The 23,027-nt window shown below is 41.4% G+C and overlaps 1 protein-coding gene across 1 annotated transcript in view; it reads right to left on the bottom strand.

The window, feature by feature from the left end:
• Positions 1 to 8,216: 8,216 nt before the first annotated feature.
• Positions 8,217 to 23,027, bottom strand: part of LOC110966941 (E3 ubiquitin-protein ligase RNF123-like) — a 151,018-nt gene continuing 136,207 nt past the window's right edge. The window contains exons 39-40 of the mRNA XM_051947767.1: positions 16,147 to 16,232; positions 8,217 to 8,517 (exon numbers count right to left, since the gene is read on the bottom strand). Of these exons, the coding sequence (XP_051803727.1) occupies positions 8,421 to 8,517; positions 16,147 to 16,232 (183 nt within the window). The 3' untranslated portion in view covers positions 8,217 to 8,420. The remainder of the gene's footprint in view (positions 8,518 to 16,146; positions 16,233 to 23,027) is intronic.

Genomic DNA, 23,027 nt, shown 5'->3' on the forward strand with positions numbered 1-23,027 from the left:
AATAAAAAGCTGAATGACAAATAGGTGATTATAAAAGTAACAACGATCGGGGCAGAATTCAACATCAAAAATGAAATTAAAATAATACATTCAGCTTTAAATACCACAAAACTGTCAAATGCAACAAAAGAAAGATAAATGTCTTCATTTGTTTTCCTTTCAGTGTTATAGAAAATGCAGAATATTTGACTTCTCTGTTTTCAGGGTAAAGATTTCAAACTTTCTCATCCAGAAGCAATTTTTAGAGAAAAAGCTTCGCTGACATTTCTTCTGATTCATGTTTTGTGGCTCTGAAATAATGAAAAATATGACATGAAGCTGAGAAAGTTCAGCAAACAAACGTTTAGGTCAGTGACTAGCTTCAAATGGAACAACACCAACAACACAGCTACACAAAGTCCAGACAAACTGCAGCCCTCAACACAAACTGCTTTGAGATTCTTCTTACCAGTTCAAGTGTTGGAACGACTTCAGTCCCAGATGTTCTGAAGTGGAACACCCCAGTAGTAGTTTTTATTCAATTCAATTCAATTCAATTTTATTTATATAGCGTCAATTACAGTCAACTCGTCTCAAGACGCTTTACAGAACCCAAATGCCTGACCCCCAGAGCAAGCCCAAAGGCGACAGTGGCAGGAAAAACACCCTTTTAACAGGGAAGAAACCTCGAGCAGAACCCGGCTCTATATAGGGGGGACCCATCTGCCTGCTGGCCGGGCGGGTTGAGAAGGACAGAAGAGGGCAAGGGGGAGGGATGGGAGAAGAGGGAGGGGTGGGAAAGCAAGGAAAACACAACACACATTTGGATACATGCATGACAGGATATGTGACACAGACAAAGTATAAGCTAACATTGAAAACTGACTCATAATTTACTCTTATGATGTACGGCTCTGACATTAAACATACTCCATATATAGCTAGCAGTAAAATTCAAACAGTATGTAAGTTAGCATAACAGTATAGTGAAGGCAATGCAGAGTTGACTGGTGGAAAAAGGGAGTTGGAAGCAGAGGGCTGGAGGAAGGTCAGCAACAGCATCCCACAGTGGACATGGTGGAGACTGGACCAGCTGGTGGAACATCAACCGCAGATCTGAAGCATCCAGCTCTGGGACCAGGGACACTCGGAGAAATAGCACAGGGGGAAACAGAGTGAATGTACTGCAATAACGGTATACATATTAAATGTAAAGGTAGATAGAGAAGGGCTCAGTGCGTCAAGAAAAGTCCCCCAGCAGCCTATAGGCCTATAGCAGCATGACTAGAGGCAGAACGAAGGGACGTCCAAGAGGGAGTCAGCTGTGCAATGAAGACACAAGCCGAACCCCTGTGGGTCACCCAGTCAGCCCCAACTATAAGATTTGTCAAAAAGGAACGTTTTAAGCCTGGTCTTAAAAATAGAGAGGGTGTCTGCCTCCCGAACCCAAACTGGGAGCAGGTTCCACAGGAGAGGCGCCTGATAACTGAAGGCTCTGCCTCCCATTCTACTTTTAGAAATTCTAGGAACAACAAGTAAGCCTGCAGCTTGAGAGCGAAGAGTTCTACTAGGATAATAAGGTACTATCAGATCTTTAAGATATGATGGAGATTGGTTATTAAGAGCTTTATATGTCAGAAGAAGGATTTTAAATTCTATTCTGGATTTAACAGGAAGCCAGTGAAGAGAGGCAAGTATAGGGGAAATATGATCTCTTTTGCTAACTCCTGTCAGTACTCTCGCAGCAGCGTTTTGGATCAACTGTAGATGTTTGAGAGAACTATTTGGACAACCCGATAATAAGGAATTGCAATAGTCAAGCCTGGAAGTAACAAAAGCATGAACTAATTTTTCTGCATCACTCTGAGACAGAATGTTCCTGATTTTTACAATATTACGCAGGTGAAAAAAGGAAGTCCTATAGACTTGCTTTATGTGTGAGTTAAAGGACATGTCCTGGTCAAAAATAACTCCAAGATTCCTCACAGTAGTACTGGAGGCCAATGTGATGCCATCCAGAGTAACTATTTGCTTTGAAAGCGAGTTTCTAAGATGTTTGGGGCCAAATACAATGACTTCAGTTTTGTCTGAATTTAGCAGTAGGAAGTTAAAAGTCATCCAGGTTTTAATGTCCTTAAGACAATCTTGCAGTCTAGCTAACTGATCAGTTTCATCTGGCTTCATAGATAAATACAATTGTGTGTCATCTGCATAACAATGGAAGTTAATACAATGCTTCCTAATAATATTGCCTAAAGGAAGCATGTATAATGTGAAAAGTATCGGTCCTAAGACAGAACCCTGAGGAACTCCATGATTAACTTTAGTATGCTCAGAAGAGTTATTGTTGACATGCACAAACTGGAACCTATCTGATAAGTAGGATTTAAACCAGTCCAGTGCTGTCCCTTTAATGCCAATTGAATGTTCTAGACGCTGTAATAAATGTTGTGGTCGATTGTGTCAAACGCTGCACTAAGATCTAACAAAACAAGTATAGAGACTAGTCCATTATCTGATGCTATGAGAAGGTCATTAGTAACTTTCACTAGAGCTGTTTCTGTGCTATGATGCACTCTGAAGCCTGACTGAAACATTTCAAACAAATTATTCCTTTGTAAGTGTTCACATAATTGATTTGCAACTGTTCTTTCCAGAATTTTAGAGAGAAATGGTAGGTTGGATATCGGTCTATAGTTAGCTAACACATCTGGATCTAAAGTGGGCTTTTTAAGCAAAGGTTTGATGACAGCAACCTTAAAAGCCTGTGGTACATAGCCTGTTACTAGAGAGAGATTAATCAGATCTAACATTGAAGAATTAATTAAAGGTAAAATCTCCTTGAAGAGTCTAGTTGGGATAGGATCTAAAAGACATGTTGATGGTTTGGATGTAGAAACTGTTGAAATTAGTTCAGAGAGACATATAGGAGTGAAGAATTCTAAAGATTCATCAGGTCTAACAGCCAATTCAAAAGCATCTGTGACATTTGTAGGAAGGGCCAGATTAATTTTATCTCTAATCATAACTATTTTATGTGTAAAGAAGCTCATGAAGTCGTTACTGGTTAAAGCTAAAGGAATACAAGGTTCAACAGAGCTCTGACTCTTTGTCAGCCTGGCTACAGTGCTAAAGAGAAACCTAGGGTTGTTCTTGTTCTCATCTATTAAAGATGAATAATAAGTTGTCCTGGCATTACGAAGAGCTTTTTTATAGATTACTAGACTATTTTTCCAAGCCACATACACTTCCTCTGAATTAGTGGAATACCACTTTCTTTCCAGCTTTCGGGATGCCTGCTTTAAAGTCCGCAGCTGGGAATTATACCAAGGAGCAAGTCTTCTCTGAGATATAACTTTCTTTTTTACAGGTGCAACACTATCAAGAGTTGTACGCAGTGAGGCTGAAGCAATATTAACATAATAATCCACTTCTGTGGGGGTAAAATAATAATAATTGCCTTCTGATTTATCAGTAAATGTTGCTGAAGTAAACAGTGAGGGTATTATTTCCTTAAATTTAGATACTGAATTGTCAGACAAACACCTACTGTAATGATATTTGTTCTCAGCTGCTAAACAATCCTTTACTTTAAATTGAAATGTTATCATAAAATGGTCAGAAAGAAGAGGGTTCTGGGGAAATACTGTTAACTCTTCAATTTCTATGCCATAAGTCAGGACAAGGTCAAGAGTGTGATTAAAACTATGAGTTGGTTTATTTACATGTTGAGAAAACCCAATTGAGTCTAATAATGAATTAAAAGCTGTTATAAGGCTGTCGCTGTCTATGTCAACATGAATGTTAAAGTCACCCACAATAATAACTTTGTCTGAACTGAGCACTAATTCAGATAAAAAGTCTGAGAATTGAGATAAAAACTCAGAATAAGGAGCAGGAGGACGATATATAACAACAAATAAAACTGGTTTCTGAGCTTTCAAATTTGGATGAGAGAGACTAAGAGTGAGATTTTCAAATGAGCTGTAATCAGGTTTAGGTCTCTGGTTCAATTTTAAACTAGAATGGTAGATTGCTGCTACTCCTCCTCCTCGGCCTGTGATTCGAGGAATATGACAGTTAATATGACTAGGGGGAGTTGATTCGTTTAGGCTAACAAATTCTTCCTGCTGCAACCAGGTTTCAGTCAAACAGAACAAATCAATCTGGTGATCAGTTATCAACTCATTTACTAGCAGAGATTTAGACGAGAGAGATCTAATATTTAACAGACCACATTTAATTTTCCTGTCTCTGTGTTCTGTTGAAATAGTGGTATTAATTTTTATTAAATTTTTGTGGTTACTATTTCTTTTGTATATTTTTGATTTGTGTAATTTATTGAATTTTGGTGGTCGGGGAACAGACACAGTCTCAATAAAGTTAACTGAATTACTGGAGGGTGACAGCTGTGAGGAAACTGCAGAGAGGTGTATAAGACTACAGCTCTGCATCCTGGTCTTAACTCTGGGTTGTCATGCTTTAGGAGTACTAATAAAATCAGCCATATTCCTAGAAATGAGAGCTGCACCAGCCAAAGTGGGATGGATGCCGTCTCTCCTAATCAGACCAGGTTTTCCCCAAAAAGAGCTCCAATTATCAATAAAGCCCACGTCGTTTGATGGACACCACATAGACAACCAGCGGCGAAACGACGACATGCGGCTAAACATGTCATCGCTGGTCAGATCAGGCAAGGGTCCAGAGAAAACTACAGAGTCCGACATGGTTTTGGCGAAAGTACACACCGATGCCACGCTAATTTTGGTGACCTCCGATTGGCGTAACCGGGTGTCGTTACCGCCGACGTGAATAACAATCTTACTATATTTACGATTATCTTTAGCCAGCAGTTTCAAATTTGCTTCTATGTCGCCCGCTCTGGCCCCTGGGAGGCATTTAACTATGGTCGCTGGTGTCGCTAGCTTCACGTTTCTGACTATGGAGCTGCCAATGATCAGAGTTGGTTTCTCAGCGGGTGTGTCGCTGAGCGGGGAAAAACGATTAGAAACATGAAGCGGTTTGTGGTGAGCCGGGACAGCAGGCTTGAGTTTAGGACTGTTTTTCCTACGAACTGTCACCCATCCACCCGGCTGTTCGGGCGCTGCAAAGGGACGGCTAACAGATGCTACACTAGCTAAGCTATTGCGGTCCGCACCGGCTAAGGGGGCCTGGCTAGCTGCTAGCGGGTTATTTTCCATGGTGCGGAGCCGCGATTCCAATTCGGAGAGCCTCGCCTCCAGAACTACAAAAAGGCTGCACTTATTACACATATCGTTATCACTAAAGGAGGCAGAGGAATAACTAAACATGTGGCACACTGAGCCACATGTTATGTGTTCTACGGTGTTTGGTGTGTCTTTGTGTTCACTTCTAGTGTCTGCTTGGTTGTTTTCCATCAATAATATTAGTTGTGTATCAGCCTGAGATAATGACCGCTCTGATCAAGGTTAGCTTCTCCAGACGAGATCCTTCCTGCTGGTGGATCTACTCTCAGATGGACGTTGCTTCCGAACACACATGAAAGAGTAGAACTGTAATGAGGTCCTGAGGCCTGGATCTGAGCTACCTGCTGCAGGTGGATTGTTGATACTGGTTTGTGTGTGTGTGTGTTTCTTAGAAAGAACAGATACTCAAACCGTTTGTTCACTGCAATAGAAGCTTTACTTTTTCCACAAATGAAAGTCTCCAGTATAAAAGTCAAACTAAACGTTTCACAGCAAACACATGCACCTCCGTCGGCTCCTTCAGCTCAGAGACCAGTTCAAGCTTGGAGAATTCTGTCATTAAACTGGTGAACTCACTGCTGCTTCCTATAAATGTTTGATGATGTCTGAGCGATGCTGGGAATCATCTGCAGCCACCATGTGAAACACATCCTGATTATTCTGTGTAGTAACACAACAATTCTGCTATCAGATGTTCATCATCTTGTTCTCAAATCAAGCGGGACTGGTGACTCACATTTTATTAAGCAGCTGTTTCTTTATTAATCTGTCACACAGTCGCTCTGCAGCTTTTCACGGCTTTTTATGTTAAAATAATATTTTACATTCTCTGGATTTTACACAAAAGTTCCTGCCAACTGTCCTCAGAAGTTCCTAAAAACCAGCTGTTGGATTTATTACAGAAGGTTTCACTGAAAGTTCTACAGTTTGGACAAAGTGTCAGAGCGACACCACTAACTTCTCACCACGTCATGAATATTCATTAACTTTTCACCAAACCCTGAATATTCATTAGCTTCTTCACCACTTCATGACCAAATGGGATATGAAACATTTTAAATGCAGAAAACAGTCTAGGTGGATAAACTCACCGGGTTTCAGGTAAATGTGACATCAGACCTCCTTATTGGACTCAATCTAAGGTTTGGAGACTAGTGAGGCATTCAGGGAAAATCTGTGAATTGCAGCATCTGCAGGCAGTGTTTCCACACAGGGACTGAGAGAAAAACCAATAAATAAATGCAGCAGAACCAGAGAACAGAGCAGCAGGTTGTTGGAGATCCATCCAGCATGGAGAAACATCTACAGATGATGAGGAGATAACATTAGTTCACAGTTTAACATCTGAGGAAACATGGTGGACATGAAGGTTTCTGGTTTTTCCAATAAATATTTTTTCTCCCTCTGGTGTCCTAACCCTAACCCTTCTCACTGACAGAAGACATCTCTGATTCTCTCCTTCATGATGTTCTGGTTCCACAGAGCTGCAGGACTTTAGATTAAAAACGAGGCGCTGGGAGTTGAAAGAGCTAAAGGATTTCAGATCAATGTTTCAACAGGAATACCTGGTGGGTCTTCAGGAGACAACCAGGTAACTTCATGGATTATCTGTTTAACACAGGTGTGTTTTCATTTACCTGAGAAACTTCTCTAGATCCATGATAAATAAGTCTATTTCAAACTTTCTGATGCTCTCAGTCTACTGCTGGAGAACTATTAAATACTGCATAAAATAACTGAAGAAGCACTCGGAGAGCGCAGACCTCCGCCAGGCCATTTGTTTGTCTGTCTGTTAACAGCATAACTCAAAAAGTCATGGACGGATTTGGCGGCCATCTCTCAATTGTCCTTCGACCTTCAAAAAAATCCTGGATCCAGACTGTGATCCGGATCACCTCCAAAATCTAATCGATTGTTACTTTTGCTCTTCCGGACAGTCTGTAAAAATTTGGTGAAAATCTGTCCATGACTTTTTGAGTTATGCTGTTAACAGACAAACAAACAAACAAACAGACAGACAAACAAACTCCAGTGATTACATAACCTCCTGGCGGAGGTAATAAATAAAAGCAGCACTTCAAGTAGCTGAGTAGAAACTAGGCTGCATTAAAACATCGTACGACAGCAGACATACTGGAACTGGTCTCCTGTTCCACAACAACACAGTCTAATTTTACGCTAAGCTTCCAGAAACCAAACATGGAAACAACGAAAATCTGCAGTGTCTTTAGGCTGCAGACATCCCAGATAAAAACACGTTTTACCACGCAATTAAATTTAGAGATTTTGGGCTACTTGCTTTGATAACACGTCTTCTTTCAAAGTGAGAGTGCACACAACATCCATCCGTGATCTACACACCTCTTTATCCTCAGCCAGCAAAGTGTTCACAAGCTACCCCCAACCCTAGACAGTCTATCACAGGTTAACCTGGACAGGTAACAGTCTGTCACACATGGAGACAACAAGGTAAAGTCCCATTCAGTCCTACAGACTGTGGGTTCGAGGTAGCTGAAGTATCCACCAAACATTCCAGTTTAATTTCTGTCTATATTCTGAAAATGAAATGTGTGTTTCAGGCTGTAAATGAGATCTGAACTAACCAAACCTTCAGAATACAGAAAGGAATCAAACTGTTAGTAAGTTTGGTGGATTAGGTGGAGATTTCAGGATCGGCTTTAAAGAAATGTTCTGTTAAATTTATGGATATTCATTGCAAACTTTAGTTTCTTACTCACATAAAAACAACATACCATGAATGTCCAACAGATGAAGTTTAGTAAAATAAACATTTTAATGTGTTTTTTTGGATGTTTTCTTTCCACTGTTCAGAAAGAAGATGCGTCATAGAAGCTAAATATCCCAAAAAGCCATTAATGTGTTTTCCTGGAGTGTCTCTGCTGCAGTAAATGAAGCATTTTTTTATTTAATTTCTGTTTCAGGACATTGCATTAAGACACTGAAACCTTCTGTAAACAGTACTTCTAACAGGAACTTTGGCAGAGCGTCTGTCTCTGAGGCAGTTTATTTAAAGAACACATGAACACAATTAAAAACAGTTTAGATGTGGATATAGTCAGACCTGAACAGACCAGAGGTTACAGAAGGAGGTCGTTCTGTGGCTTTTACAGAGGATATTTCAGACCTGTGAGAGGCTCTGGGTTCACTGATATGTAGTCTGATGTTTGACAGGTTTCTTCTATAACACGTTTGTTAGGAGGCGGGTTTGCTGTAGTCTTCCACTCCAGTGATGGTGGCCTTGCAGAAGAAACAGTCCTTGTTGTTCATCAGATGCTGGTTGATGCAGGCTCTGCACAGAGAACACAGGAGACCACATGGTTTAATACACAGCAGGTGTTCAGCAGCAGATCTGAGCTACCAGAGCTTCATTCGTCTGTTGATGGCTGCTGTAGACCTCCTCTGGTTAGTGAGTCCAGGTCCACTGCTGTCCTGGAGGTTTGCTGAGTCGTCACCTGAGCAGGTGTTTCTGAGCACTTTCTTCTCTCTGCAGTAAGACGTTTCGCTGCTCTTGGTGTTTGTTCTCGGAGCTGCTTTGATGACACACAAATGTTGGTGTTTGTTGAAGATCCTCTGGAGTTCTTTAGATCCTTCTGTTGACGGTTCTTTTCCTGTGTGTGTTTTGGGTCTTTTTGGGGTTCTGACAGTTTGGATAACTGCAGATTTTAAGTGCTTCTCTTCTCCCTTTTCCTCATCAAACTAGGTTCTGGTTCAGAGTTGGTGTGATGACCCAGTGTGTTTTTCTGCAGGCTACAGATCCATCATTACATCTCCAACAGCGTTTCTATGCCTTTCTATGTTGAAGAACACGGTGCAGAAACAGTTTGTCCCCCACTGGTGGAAAGACAATAAGTTCATTGTGTCAATGCTTTAGTATCTCCAGTAGATGTGTCTACATGCTGGATACAGCAGTCGCTATTTGGACACGCTATGGACATTATTCCTCACGATGTAGACCTGAAGAACTCCAGAGGATTTCTCCAGAGGATCGACAAACATCAATATGTAGCTCTGAGAACAAACACCAAAACTTATCAGAACCTACAACGAAGTCCTACACAATTGAAAACCATCCAGAGGAGCGTCAATATCTTTGTCAGAAGTGAAAAAGTCTTTCTGATAAATGTCTTCAACAAACTGAAGAAAGTCCTTTGTTTTCACAGAGTTTCTGTAGTTCTAGAAGAACTGTTGCCGTTCTAGATGTAAATCCTACTTTCTTCTGCACATTTTCAGGCTCACACCTTGACGAAGCTTTCAGAATCACTGTTTTAAGGCAGTGTTTCTCCAATAGTGGGGCGCGTCCCCCCGGAGGGACGCTGAGGCATGTCAAGGGGGACATGGGCAACTGGAAGGAAATGGTCCGTCCACTATGGCTGGCCCGAGAAGTTTCTGGGCTCCGGATATTCGGCCCCTATTAATGACGAATATCCGAATATTCGGTCCCGTCCGTAACGTTGGGCCGGGGGGACAAACAAATATTCACTTCGGTCCGTAATGTCAGACACGGTAAGTAAACGGAGGACAGAGCCGAATATTTGGCTCGGTTCTTAACGTCAGACATTGGGGGGCATCTCAAAATTAATATTCGGATACCATCGTCATGACCAAATATTCGGACATTCAGGTCCAGCCCAGGCATGAACTAACCGTGATGTCACCCGTTGGTTTTAACACCGAGAAAATGAAGCCCGGATTTTGCTACTTCCTGGTCGCCATTTTGGATTTTTTGGAGCCAGTGACGTAAAAAGCGTCATCAAACAGGCTGGACCGGAGAGCAACTCGGGGCAGGACTAGTCTATGGGACTGTCAATCAAGTATAGCCACGCCCCCTGGCTCCGCCAACTTTAACGATTTATTTAAAATTCAGCATTGATTTATTTTAAGATCGGCCACCTGATCTCTCATTTTGACCATGAAAACTAACGGGAAAAAATCCTGAGCTGTAGAAAATCAGTCTATCAAATTTTATTTTTTCCAAAAATGAATTGGGGTCTATGGAGAAAAGGCTTTTTGGAGCCAACCCAGCGGACGGCGGGATATTCCAAGTTTTTGAAACTTCCGGGTTGGCTTCAATTCTGGAACCAGATGCTACGTCCATCTTTATATACAGTCTATGGTCCAGCCCTACCGTCTACACAGAACTAATTAGCTGAACTACTGCTTTAGCGTCAGGATGTTTTCACTGAAACTGCGCTGGCTCATAGCATAGACATAGGTCTCTGGCCCATAGACTGTATATGTGCTGGTCGTTTGGACTCACAAGTACAGATTACTGAGAACAGGAGAACGTATCATTAGTGTGCAGTCGGAACACCGGTGTATTTGATCACGTCACGTACTCAGCTCATCCGCTCCGATAATTTTTACCAGGGGTGTCAAAGATACGGCCCGCGGGTCTAAACCGGTTGCCAGACGGTCCATTCCGGCCCGCGGGACGACTTTACAAAGGATAAAAATTACAACAACATTAACTGTAAATTGTAAATTTGTAAACTGTAAATTTAAAATAATTTCCAGACCATGACAAGTTGTTTTGATCATAAAGTAAAATACTAGATTGTTCAGTTCCAGATAGCTGTGACTGAATGCTTAGTGTTTTTGTAGGTTAACTGTGATATGGCAGTTACAACTCATGTGTAAATGATGAACTGAGGCTTAAAAGGCTACTGTTGGAATTTAACTTGTTTTCCATAAATTTCAGGTTCAGAATGTTTGGTAAAAACACAGTTCATTAACTGTGAACATTTTCAGAACGTACTTTTGTTGAACTAAAACAAAGGGAGAAAGTTGGAGTTGTGGTTATTTACAGGTTATTATGCTGTGATTTTACTGGTCCGGCCAAATGGAGATCAGACTGGACTGAATGTGGAACCTGGACTAAAATAAGTTTGACACCCTGATCTGTACTGTGACAAACAACAAAATGGAATCAGATAAAATAACACAGCCCCTGCATATTCACATTTACAGTTTACATACATACATATATGTATGTATGTGTGTGTGTGTGTGTGTGTGTGTGTGTGTGTGTGTGTGTGTGTGTGTAAATGGTTGTATTTATGTAGCGCTTTTATCCAAAGCGCTTTACATGATACGTCACATTCACACACTGATGGTGGAAGCTGCCATGCAAGGCGCTAACCACGACCCATCAGGAGCAGTTAGGGGTTAGGTGTCTTGTTCAGGGACACCTCGACTTGAGCACGACGGGCAGAGGATCAAACCGGCAACCTTCCGGTTGCGAGACTGCCACTCTACCCACTGAGCCATGCCACCCACACAGCTATACGGTGTGTGTATATATATATATATATATATATATACACACACAAACACACACACATATACATGTGTGTGTGTTTGTGTGTGTGTGTGTGTATATATATATACACACACAAACACACACACATATACATGTGTGTGTGTTTGTTTGTGTGTGTGTGTGTGTATATACATATATTAGACCCTCCAGAAAAACGCGATTATGCGATGGTATGAATTCCCGCATTAATAACCAAATTACCGCTGATTATCCGGGGGTCAATTATTACCCAAAAGGCCGCATAATCCCCACAAGAATCTCACATTTCCATGAAAAAAAGAGAAATATGCGGGTCCCGCTTGATTTCACAATTTCCACATAAAATGAGAAAACTATAACCGATATAAATGGAGTTGTGAGTTTTTATGTGACGCCCGGCCTGACGTCATCAGTTCACACATTCACACACAGCAGTGTTGCCAACTTAGCGACTTTCTCGCTAAATCTAGCGACTTTCCAAAGCATCCTAGTGACTGTCAAAAGCGACTAGCGACAAATCTAGCGACTTTTTCTGCCGTTTTGGAGACTCCGATTGGAATACTCAGCTAATTCTGCAGTTACTGTCCTCAACCAGCAGCAGGTGCTGCTGTGAGCTTCTGCCCGTCCCAAAGCACAGACTGTCAGTCCAGTAACCCCACAGCAGTCCCAGTGTCTGATTAGAGGACACATCCCTCTGTGGCCAGACGACAGATGAATCGCACATGCACAAAGTCACTACAGATCCCATCCAGACTTACGGAGCGGGACATAAATGAAAATCTTTCTTCAGTGTCATACTAAAATAAACCACAGCATTTAGCCTCTAGTACAAAAACGTATTTTGGGTGTTTTATACTCACTTTTTGGTCTCTTCCACAACGTTATTCCTCTCTCCTACAACGTTGATTACAATTACATGCAAACTGTGAAATATGCAAATTAGGAGATGACGTAATTTAGCGACTTCTAGCAACTTTTAGGACAGCCAACAGCGACTTTCCTTACTGAGGAGTTGGCAACACTGACACACACACTAGAAGCACGAGCTGATGCAAAGCGCGGCGCTCAGAGACGAAAAACAAGAATGGTGAATGCTCAAAGATCACATTTACCTACGAACATTTCAGCCAGAGACCAGGCAAAACAGGACCCAGATTTACTGCACCAAAGTGGGGGAAACTTTTTTGCATCCCGTGCAACATCGTTCTGGAGCACTGAAGAAAATCAACCGTGTTGCAGCACTTCTCCACAACGATGCACAGCAAAAGGTTCGCTGAACACAAAGGACTCAAACAACAACTTAGTGGTCGCCTAGTAACAGGATGTAGGAGAAGAATCACCTTTTTTCCCCAGTTTTTACATATTTCGCATGTTTTTGCATATTTCACAACTATTCACATACTTTGTAACTTTCCGTAATTTCCCCGCAAAAAATGGCATAAAAACTTCACATATTTATTCGCATAATCAAGGCTTTTTGCCCGCGTTTTTCTGGAGGGTCTGATATATACACACACACATATACATATATATGTGTGTGTGTGTGTGTGTGTGTGTGTGTGTGTATATATATATATATATATATATATATATATATATGTGTCTAATCTGGAATTTTGTCATTTTTTTGACCATCTTGAAATATGATGAATGCTTTTTAAATGGAGCATTATTACACATTATATTTTATTAAATTTTGTCAGTAGTTCTTGCGTGGTTTCTACACTTTAAAAATGTGTGCTTAGTTTCATTTGAGGTCTCAGTAAAGCTGAATGTTTAACCCTAAAGCGACCGAGTGGGGCTATTTATGACCCCAGTCATATACGGTAATTATATTTGCCTTTTTTATATCTTTTATCTGAAAAATGTTTCCTACCATGAATTTAATCTACTTGTCCTACAGCTGCTCATAGTTTTTTGTAGAGATCGGCCAACTGGTGTGACAAGGATAATGGAAACTTGTCTGGGGTCACTTAGGACCCCAGAAAGATGTGTAGGTTTTTCACTATTGTAGGCCTTAGTTTTATTTATTTATTTCTACCTCTAATCGCTATATTTCAGTGTTTTGCACTATAGCTGGCAGACCTACATTTTTAGCCACAGCTGCCCTGGGGCAGACTGACTGGCTGCCAATCCACTCCTACAACCCCTCTGACCACCACCAACATTACACAGCACACACATTCATACACCAGTGGAAGTGGCAGCACTGGAGCTCAGGTGGGTAAAGTGTCTGAGCCACAGCCGCCCCTAATCTAAATACTTCTCTGCATGTTACATCGCACACATACAGACAAGATGTTTGTGTAGATTTAGTTTTTATGTGCTTTTGATTTACTATTGAGGAAACAAAAGGAATAAAGTTTTAAAAGAAGTGGCAGACAAAGCGTGTCTAAATAAATGTTACTGCGTTCTTACAATGCATCATATTGTTCATATGGTTTTACTTTAGCTCTGAGTCAAAAATGATTAAAATCCATGAATAATTACAGAAGGTTACTTTAGAATATCCATCTTAAAATGCAGTGGAGTGGAATAGGTAAGAAAACACAAAAAGAGGCACTAAAGTAGACGTATTCCTGTGTAACATATAGTGGGTCATAAATGAACCCAGTCGGTCATTTTAGTCGCTAAAACAGCTTGGTCACTTGAGGGTTAAATTACTCTGGCTTCTTTAAAATATGCTTTTAGGAAGGCTCAAACCCACCTTTTCAGATGTGCCTTCGACTCCTAGAGCTGTTTTATTCGTGTTGTCCAGAATGCCTCATTTATTGTTACTGTTTCTTCTGTGCTGCTTTTTGGTTTTATCCTTTTATGGTTTTATGGTTTTGTTAACCAAATTGTATTGTTTTCTTTTATCATGCTGTTGGAAAGCACTTTGGGCTTCTTTTATGATGTTGTAAGGTGCTATATAAATAAATTTTGATTGATTGATTGATTGATTGATTGATTGATTGATTGATTGATGCTTTTCTCTCACCATCAACCTAAAACAGTTCATAGGGTTACATTTCAACGCCGATATAAACCACAACTTTCCCAACTTTGGTGGTGATTCTGCATTTCCCATCATTAGCAGCGACACAGTAAACATCAACTGGAGGTGAATTATTGCTTTCCCTGGATGAATCAATCAGCTGTTTAGGTGAAAAATGAGGACCAGAGGTTCCTCAAATGTCTGGTTTAGTCCAAAGATCTTCAGTTTACTGTCAGAGGAAAGAAACAGAAAATCTTCACAATAAAAAAGATGAAAACCCAGAATTTATTAAAAACACTCAGACTGATTATCTAAATCTTTTTGGGCTGCACCTAACAACGCGTCAACGAGTCGTCTGAGCACGATACGTCATCAAAAGCGGAAGTGAGCGCGCTATGCAACAGAAATCACCGTCCGACCGGAGCGCGGAACACGGACAAACATGGGCGCTGCATCGTGCATGTATTATGTATGCACGCTGCAGCACTGATGTCTGCGTTCTATTGTAAACATGGATGTCAGCGTTTACTATACAGCTGTATCTAAACGCGGACGTCTGCGCTGCATCGTGCATACATAATACATGCACGATGCCGCGCCAACGTTCGTCTGTGTTCCGCGCTCCGGTCGGACGGGAATTTCTGTTGCATTGCGCGCTCACTTCCGCTTTTGATGACGTAATGTGCTCAGACGACGCGTCGACGCGTTGATAGGTGCAGCCCTAAAATCTTTGTAGATCAGCCTTTCAGCTGAAACATAAATACAGCTTCTCTAATGCTGAGTTTATTTGTTGGAACCAGAGACGATCACGTTTTTTTGGTCCATCATAAAAGTCCATGTCCATGAATGCAGCATTAATAGAGACCACAGCCTTGGAGGTGTTTACGATCTGCTGCTTTAGTGACAGCGCTCTCCATCAGCTCTGCAGTAATCCATACAGCTGCTGAGTCGGAGCCAGTTCAGCTAAATCAGCCTCCGGATAACATGAAATATGTATATATTATAAATCTGACCAAGGTCTGCAGCTTTCAGCCGCCATCAGAAGGAAGCAAACAGCTGAGTCACACACCTCCCACACCTTTACCTGTCCATGTTTCACTTCTGCAGCACAAAATCCCAACATCTTAAAAATAAAAAAAAAAAAACAGCAAAAACAGTCCAGAAACTGTAAAAACATAAAAATACTCAGATTTCCAACTTTCTGACAGTCTTTGAATGTATCATGGAAACTAAATCAATATTAAAATCACGATGTTTAATCAAAACCTCTTCATTCTACGTGTCTCACTGGAAAATCCTCCAGCAAAGTACAGTTTGTAGAAGATTCTGCAAAACCCAGAATGGTTTTCTTTTTCCTGATTTGAGTCACTCTAACCGTGTCACACTGACAAGACTTTGAGCTTCACTTCATTTTTCAACCCGAACGTCGTCGGCTTTAATGTGGTCGGTTTTAGGTCTGGGATTAATACTTTATGTCACTGAGGGTTTCACAAAGAGGTACTAATATGTGTCTTGTCATCTGTTGTGTGTCTGTGTGTGTTTATGTGTTGTTTGTCTGTGTGTTGTGCGTCTATGTGTCTGTGTGTTGTGCGTCTATGTGTCTGTGTGTTGTGCGTCTATGCGTCTGTGTGTTGTGGACTCACTTGCAGGACTTGTGAGAACAGGGTTTGAAGATGGCAGAGATGGAGTGGGCGTAGCAGATGGGACAGAGATCCTCCTCGCTGGTTGGCTGAGGACAGAGAGAACATGTGATTGGTGGGCGTGGCCTCATCACAGCTAAACTGTCACCATAGAGACCAAAACATTTCAGTCACGTTTCTCCAGTCAGCAAACCCCAGTGCATGATGGGATATGAGCTCAGCAGCAACAGCTGATGGTGATGTCACCTCACCTGAGGATGATGACATCACCGCCACACCTGCTGCCTTTCCATCAGTTTTTTGTTTACGATCAGTTAATGTTTGATCAGCTTCTAAAACCACCAGAACATTCCTATTATTCACTACTCAGCAGGTAGACGCAGAAGAAAACACAAAAATATTTCTTAAATATGAACAATCCAACCAGACATCAACTCCACACACTTTCTAGCAGAAACTGTGTTTCCAGGAGAAGTAGAATCCAGTGTTGTTGGTGCTGATTCATCTTCAGTTCCAGTACACAAAACCAAACACAGAGAAAGAAAACACCACAAAGAGACACAAAACACCACACAGAGAGACAAAACAACCACACAGAGACACAAACAACCACACAGAGACACAAAACCACCACAAAGAGACACAAAACCACCACAAAGAGACACAAAACAACCACACAGAGACACAAAACCACCACAAAGAGACACAAAAACACCACAAAGAGACACAAAACCACCACAAAGAGACACAAAACAACCACACAGAGACACAAAACAACCACACAGAGACACAAACAACCACACAGAGACACAAAACCACCACAAAGAGACACAAAACCACCACAAAGAGACACAAAACCACCACAAAGAGACACAAAACAACCACACAGAGACACAAAACCACCACAAAGAGACACAAAACCACCACAAAGAGACACAAAACAACCACACAGAGACACAAAACAACCACAAAGAGACACAAAACAACCACAAAGAGACACAAAACCACCACAGAGAGACACAAAACCACCACAGAGAGACACAAAACAACCACAAAGAGACACAAAACCACCACAGAGACACAAAACAACCACAAATATACACACAAAACAACCACAAAGAGACACAAAACCACCACAAAGAGACACAAAACTACCACACAAACACAAAACAACCACAGAGACACAAAAAATTGTGAAAGAATGAACATGTGTAGAAATCCCGATTTTTGATAAATGCATTATTTACAGTTACAGCTGGAATAAACGACATCAAAGCTGGAATAAACATCACAGCTGTACATGACAGAATATAAAGCAGATCCAACGTTGTGTTTCTCAGATAAAGAGACTTTGAGAATAATTTCTTTCAGGTTAATTGTCTTTCTGAGAGCAGAAGTTGACTAAATGTCAGATGCTGTGGATTTAATGGATCTTAATAACACACTTTAACTCCCCCGTTTCTCACCCAAACTCCCCCACAGGGACTCAAAGCTTTAAAATCAGCAGATTAAACTCACATTGTATTTTCTTCAAATAAACATCATTTGTTAGTGACGTACATTTATGCTGTAAACATAGACTGTTGTGGGGTTTTAGTTTTATATGTTTCTTATTGTTTGTGTCCATGGAACAGAGATGAAAGTTCTGATCCGATGCTTGGATCCCATCCACACATTTTTAACTGACAGGTTAGACTTAGTTATGTCTGAACCTGATTCTGTATGTCTGCATCTATATTTAAAATGATCAGAGTGGACACTAGTTGTGGGATGATGTTTCTGATTGTCCACAGACTCCTGCTCTGTTCCATCCAGAACTCTGTTGATCTCAGCTGAGCTCTGGTTGGAGGTCATTAACTCCTCAGAAGTCTTTGTCATGGTGTCCCTTTACCATCTTAACTCCCACAATGCTCTCTGCTTAAACTGTAGTCTGAACGACGCCTCCTCTGGTCTCTACAGGATTAAACAGGAAGAGGCTCCACCTGCTGGAACAACCAGGAACTACAGCTCATCTACAGGATTAAACACATTTATTCCACAAGCCACTTTTTGCTGATGTCATTTATTTATAGTGTAGTCGTACTCTATTTCTTCATTTTTCATCCTTCATTCTTGTATATATTATTGTTGCTATTATAATTATTATCTTTACTGTACACATGGTTAGTGCTGCCCTGAAAGATTTTTGCTGCTGTAACATTGGAAATTTCCCCTGACCTGGACAGTAATAAAGGATTATCTTATCTCATCTTAAACAGGAAGAGGCTCCACCTGGTGGAACAACCAGGAACTACACTTCATGGTACATGAAGTGTGTTTTATTAAGGAACATAGTATCAGAAGATATGAACAGATAGTATCAGATCAAGACTCGGTATCTATATCTTGTTTTGGTTTCAGGTTCTGGTCCAGAATTCATCCTGAACTTTTTAGCTCTGGTCCTGGAAGAACATTCAGAAACATCAAAGCTTCATGATTTATTCTCCCAGACAGAACTCTGATCAGACTGTTTTTCTCCAGCTGGATTAAGTTTTATCTGCATTCATCAGTAGTTCTGAAGTGAAAAAAGTGGTTTTAATTTCAACAGACTTCCTGGTTTAATGAAGGTTAAATTAAAAAAAATACTCTTAGTTGCAGACATTTAAAGTACTAATATCACAATAAAAAAATCCAAAGTACAAGTTCTGCATTGAAGTATTACTTAGTGTGACTAAATGTACAAACATACAATCAGATGAAGGCACTTAAAATACTGAAAGTAAAATTATTCAGTGGAGCTCTATTACTATGCTATTTCATTATTAATACTTTATAAGGTTCTCACAATTATTATTATGTCCTATATTCATTACTCTATTGACTATTTTTTATCATTAATCAAAGTTTTTGTTTATAATGGAAGAAATACTAGAAAAAGCAAAAAGAAATCAAAAGAGACCAAAGTGAGTCCTTCAGACATTTGAGTCAACATCCCAGAATCCAGATACATTCAGTCTGTAGCAAGCTGAAAACACCTGTAACATTTCAAATGCTGCTTCCTAAAAAGATGATTTGGATGTAGTCAGTGACTGCAGATGAAGGCGATGTTTGACCTGCATGAATCTCTGCCGACGCATTCCTTCTGTCAGGCAGCTGACATTTACATTAACGCTCTTTAATGCTTTAATTGTGGAACATATCTTCGACTTGAACCTGAAGCTGGGGAGAGTACCACAGCTGTGGAGACATCCTGAGTGGTACCGGTGCCGAAGATATCGCACCCCAAGGACCTCAACCACTTCAGGCCGGTGGCACTAACATCCCACCTGATGAAGACCCTGGAGAGGTTGGTCCTTTGTCATCTGCGACCCCTGGTGAGCTCATCATTGGACCCACTGCAGTTTGCCTACCAGCCCGGCATCGGGGTTGATGATGCAGTGATCTACCTCCTGCACAGATGTCTCTCTCACCTGGAGAAGACGAATAGCACTGTGAGAATCATGTTTTATGATTTCTCCAGTCCCTTCACCACCATCAAGCCTGCGCTTCTGGGGGACAAGCTGGAGCAGACAGGAGTGGACTCTCACCTCACAATGCTGCTCGGCCACAGTTTGTGAGGGCAGGAGACTGTGTGTCAACACTGTGGTCTGCTGTACGGGGGCCCACAGGGGACTGTCCTTGCCCCCTTTCTTTTCATCCTCTACACTGCACACTTCTCCCATCACACCACAAACTGCCACCTTCAGAAGTTCTCTGACGACTCTGCCATCGTCGGCCTCATCACAGACGGAGATGAGGAGGAGTACAGAGAACTTAACCGGGACTTTGTGGACTGGTTCCTGATGAACAGCCTCCAGATCAATGCGGTGAAAACCAAGGAACCGGTGGTGGACTTTAGCAGGAACAGACACACTTCTCCTACACCAGTGAACATCCAGGGAACGGACATTGAGATTGTGGACTCCTACAGGTACCTGGGTGTTCACTGAACAAGAACCTGGACTGGACTACTAACACCAGCACACTTTACAAGAAAGGTCAGAGCAGACTCCACTGCTCAGAAAACTGAGGTCCTTCGGGGTGCAGGGAGCACTTCTGAAGACCTTTTATGACTCTGTGGTGGCATCAGCCATCATGTATGGAGTGGTCTGCTGGAGCAGCAGCATCACGGCTGCAGACAGGAGGAGACTAAACAAACTGGTAAAGAAAGCCAGTTCTGTCCTGGGCTGAACCCTTGATCCTGTGGAGGTGGTGGAAGACAGGAGGATGATGACAAAGCTGTTGTCTATCATGGAGGACACCTCCCACCCCCTGCAGGAAACAGTAAGATCAGTGGGCAGCTCCTTCAGTGACAGACTGCTTCATCCGCGGTGTCTAAAGGAGAGATACTGCAGCTCCTTCCTTCCTGCTGCAGTCACACTTTACAATCAAGTGCCCAGTAGTTTCTGTTCACACATTTACTAACTGTGCAATAAAAAATGTAAATAATGATGCTGTGCAATTTCACAGAAGTCTTGCTGTAAATACTGCTTTCTTTTTCTTCTGAAGAAGAAAATTTTTATTTATATATATGCACTGTGTGCATTGTGTACAGCACTCTTTTTTATTCAAAATGTTCTATTTGCTGCTGTACAGTAAATTTCCCCGCTGTGGGATTAATAAAGGTTTAATCTATCTATCTTCATGGACCTTTCCTCCTTATCTTCCATAAATGTTGAGCTCCTTCTGGAGAGTCTCAGCTCCACAGAAAACAGCTTTCACTTATATCACACTTTTTATTTCCATTTAAATATTTTTCCTGATTAAGACATAACGTTTGTGGATTCACCAACATTTTCATTAGTTTCATCATTTAAAGTAAAATTCAACAGCATGATAAGTCTGTTTCCATCCACCAGCTTTTATTTACACTTTTAAACCAATACATATAGTTTCTGGCTCATTTTTTCCCACCGTGACTCATTTTCAATCTAAAGTCTTGCAGCTCTGTGGAACCAGAACATCATGAAGGAGAGAACTCTTACATGTCTTCTGGCACTGAGAACAATGGAAACCAGAGAAAAGAATCAGTTCCTGGAAAAACCCTGAACTTCATGTCCACCATGTTTCCTCAGATGTTAAACTCTGAACTAATGTTGTCTCCTCATCCTGGAGATGTTTCTTGTGTACGCTTTGTGATGTCCTTTCATTGAGATCTACTGACCTTTTATTGTGACTTATTGTCTTCTTATTGTGACCTCGTGTCTTTTTATTACGACATATTGTCCTATGTTTTATCGTATGTTTTACTGTTATGTTTTCTTTGGTACTTTTTCCAGTGTGCTTTTATTGTGACTTAATCTTTTATGTATCACTTTTGTGCCTTTTTTTGTCTCAGGGACTGCGGATGTAAATTAGCATTGTGCTATAATCTGGCATATTTACGCCCTCTGAACAAATGGGCGTTCATTAATGTGCACTGTCCCTAACAAATGAATAAATAAAATAAATAAAAATGTTTTCTATCTCCACGTTTCCTCTCTGCTCATCATCAGTAGATGTTCGGGTTTGGATGATCCAGGTTTGGATCATTTTCCTGAACCCTGAATGGTCCATCCCAGATGAGCAGTTTGATGACTGTTCTAAAGTCTGATGAGTGTCCTGCTTATAAATGGAGGTGTTTGGGTGAGTTTTAAAGCTCACATCTTTCAAACCCACTTGGAGGTTTGAGGGATTCAGAGAAAAAACAGATCCTGATGCAACCTGAGAAACTCTGGATGATTTCTGCATCCTATTGGTTGACCATCTCTGGTCACCAGAAGAGATTCATGTTCCTGTCGTCAGGCTCATCAGAAGTTTAAGACAAATGTAAGACGGCAGTGAAAGGCCCTAAAGGGTCTTAAAATCAGAGCTGGAACTCACCACCTTCTGCTGGCAGCAGAGTTTGAGTTCATGTTTCCATCACTGGAGTACAGAGTGTGATCAGTAATGGAGTCTGCAATGAGCTTCTTTAAGTGTAAAAAACTAAGAATTGATCTGCTCACATCAGCCGGAGCTCTTCCTGAAGTTTCCTTTAGTGCAGCTGCTGCAATGACAAAAGTGTGAAAACTTGATTCGCTCTGATCCTTCAGAGTCCACACTGACGTCACTCTGAGCATTTCTGAGAGTCAGAAGAACAAAGCAGCAGATGGTTTCTGAGTGGAGACCATCAGCAGGTCTGTGGAAACATTCTTTAACTCTGACTGAGCTTCATGTTCTTCTCTCTGCTCTTTCTCTGGACAATTTAATAAACTCTGGTCTTCACCATCAGCAGTCTGTCCCTGCAGAGGCTCTAATAATACTGGGGCAGGACTTATCGTAGTGATTTTCTGCTTCTGAAAGCATGACTTAGCAGGAGGAGTGAATTACACCGAGCTGCTCTCTCCATCTCCTGCCTCTGATCAATAATAAATGTTGGTCTGCAGCCGGTTCAGCTCTGTGGTGGAGAGAAAAGCATCGGGTTTCCCCAGTAGACAGGAAGAGGACGGACACCATGGAGGAAATGGGTTTCTCCTGACCAGGTTCACCCTGAAGGGCAATGCCTTAGTTTAACCCAACTGCAGCTGAGCTTCTGTGTTCTGCTGCTGCCGTCCAGTCCATTAGATTTCTGAAATGTTTCATCTCAGATTCATCATTTCACCCTCGGATGCTTTAAGTTTAGTGACGCGATCAGTGGGCTGAGCTCAGGTGTAAGAAATGAAATGTGATGACAGCTGTCTTCTTGTTTTCTTCTTCTACACAAACCACCATGGATCAGCAACAATCAGGCTGAGCGATAATAGGAAGGATACTAAGTAAGAAAACTGTTAGAGGCTGTAAACCTAAGTGGAATGTAAGTGGACTCTAGGTGGACTCTAAGTGGACTCTAGGTGGACTCTAAGTGGACT

Source organism: Acanthochromis polyacanthus, chromosome 5 (assembly GCF_021347895.1).
Source record: "Acanthochromis polyacanthus isolate Apoly-LR-REF ecotype Palm Island chromosome 5, KAUST_Apoly_ChrSc, whole genome shotgun sequence".
Taxonomy (NCBI): Eukaryota; Metazoa; Chordata; class Actinopteri; family Pomacentridae; genus Acanthochromis; species Acanthochromis polyacanthus.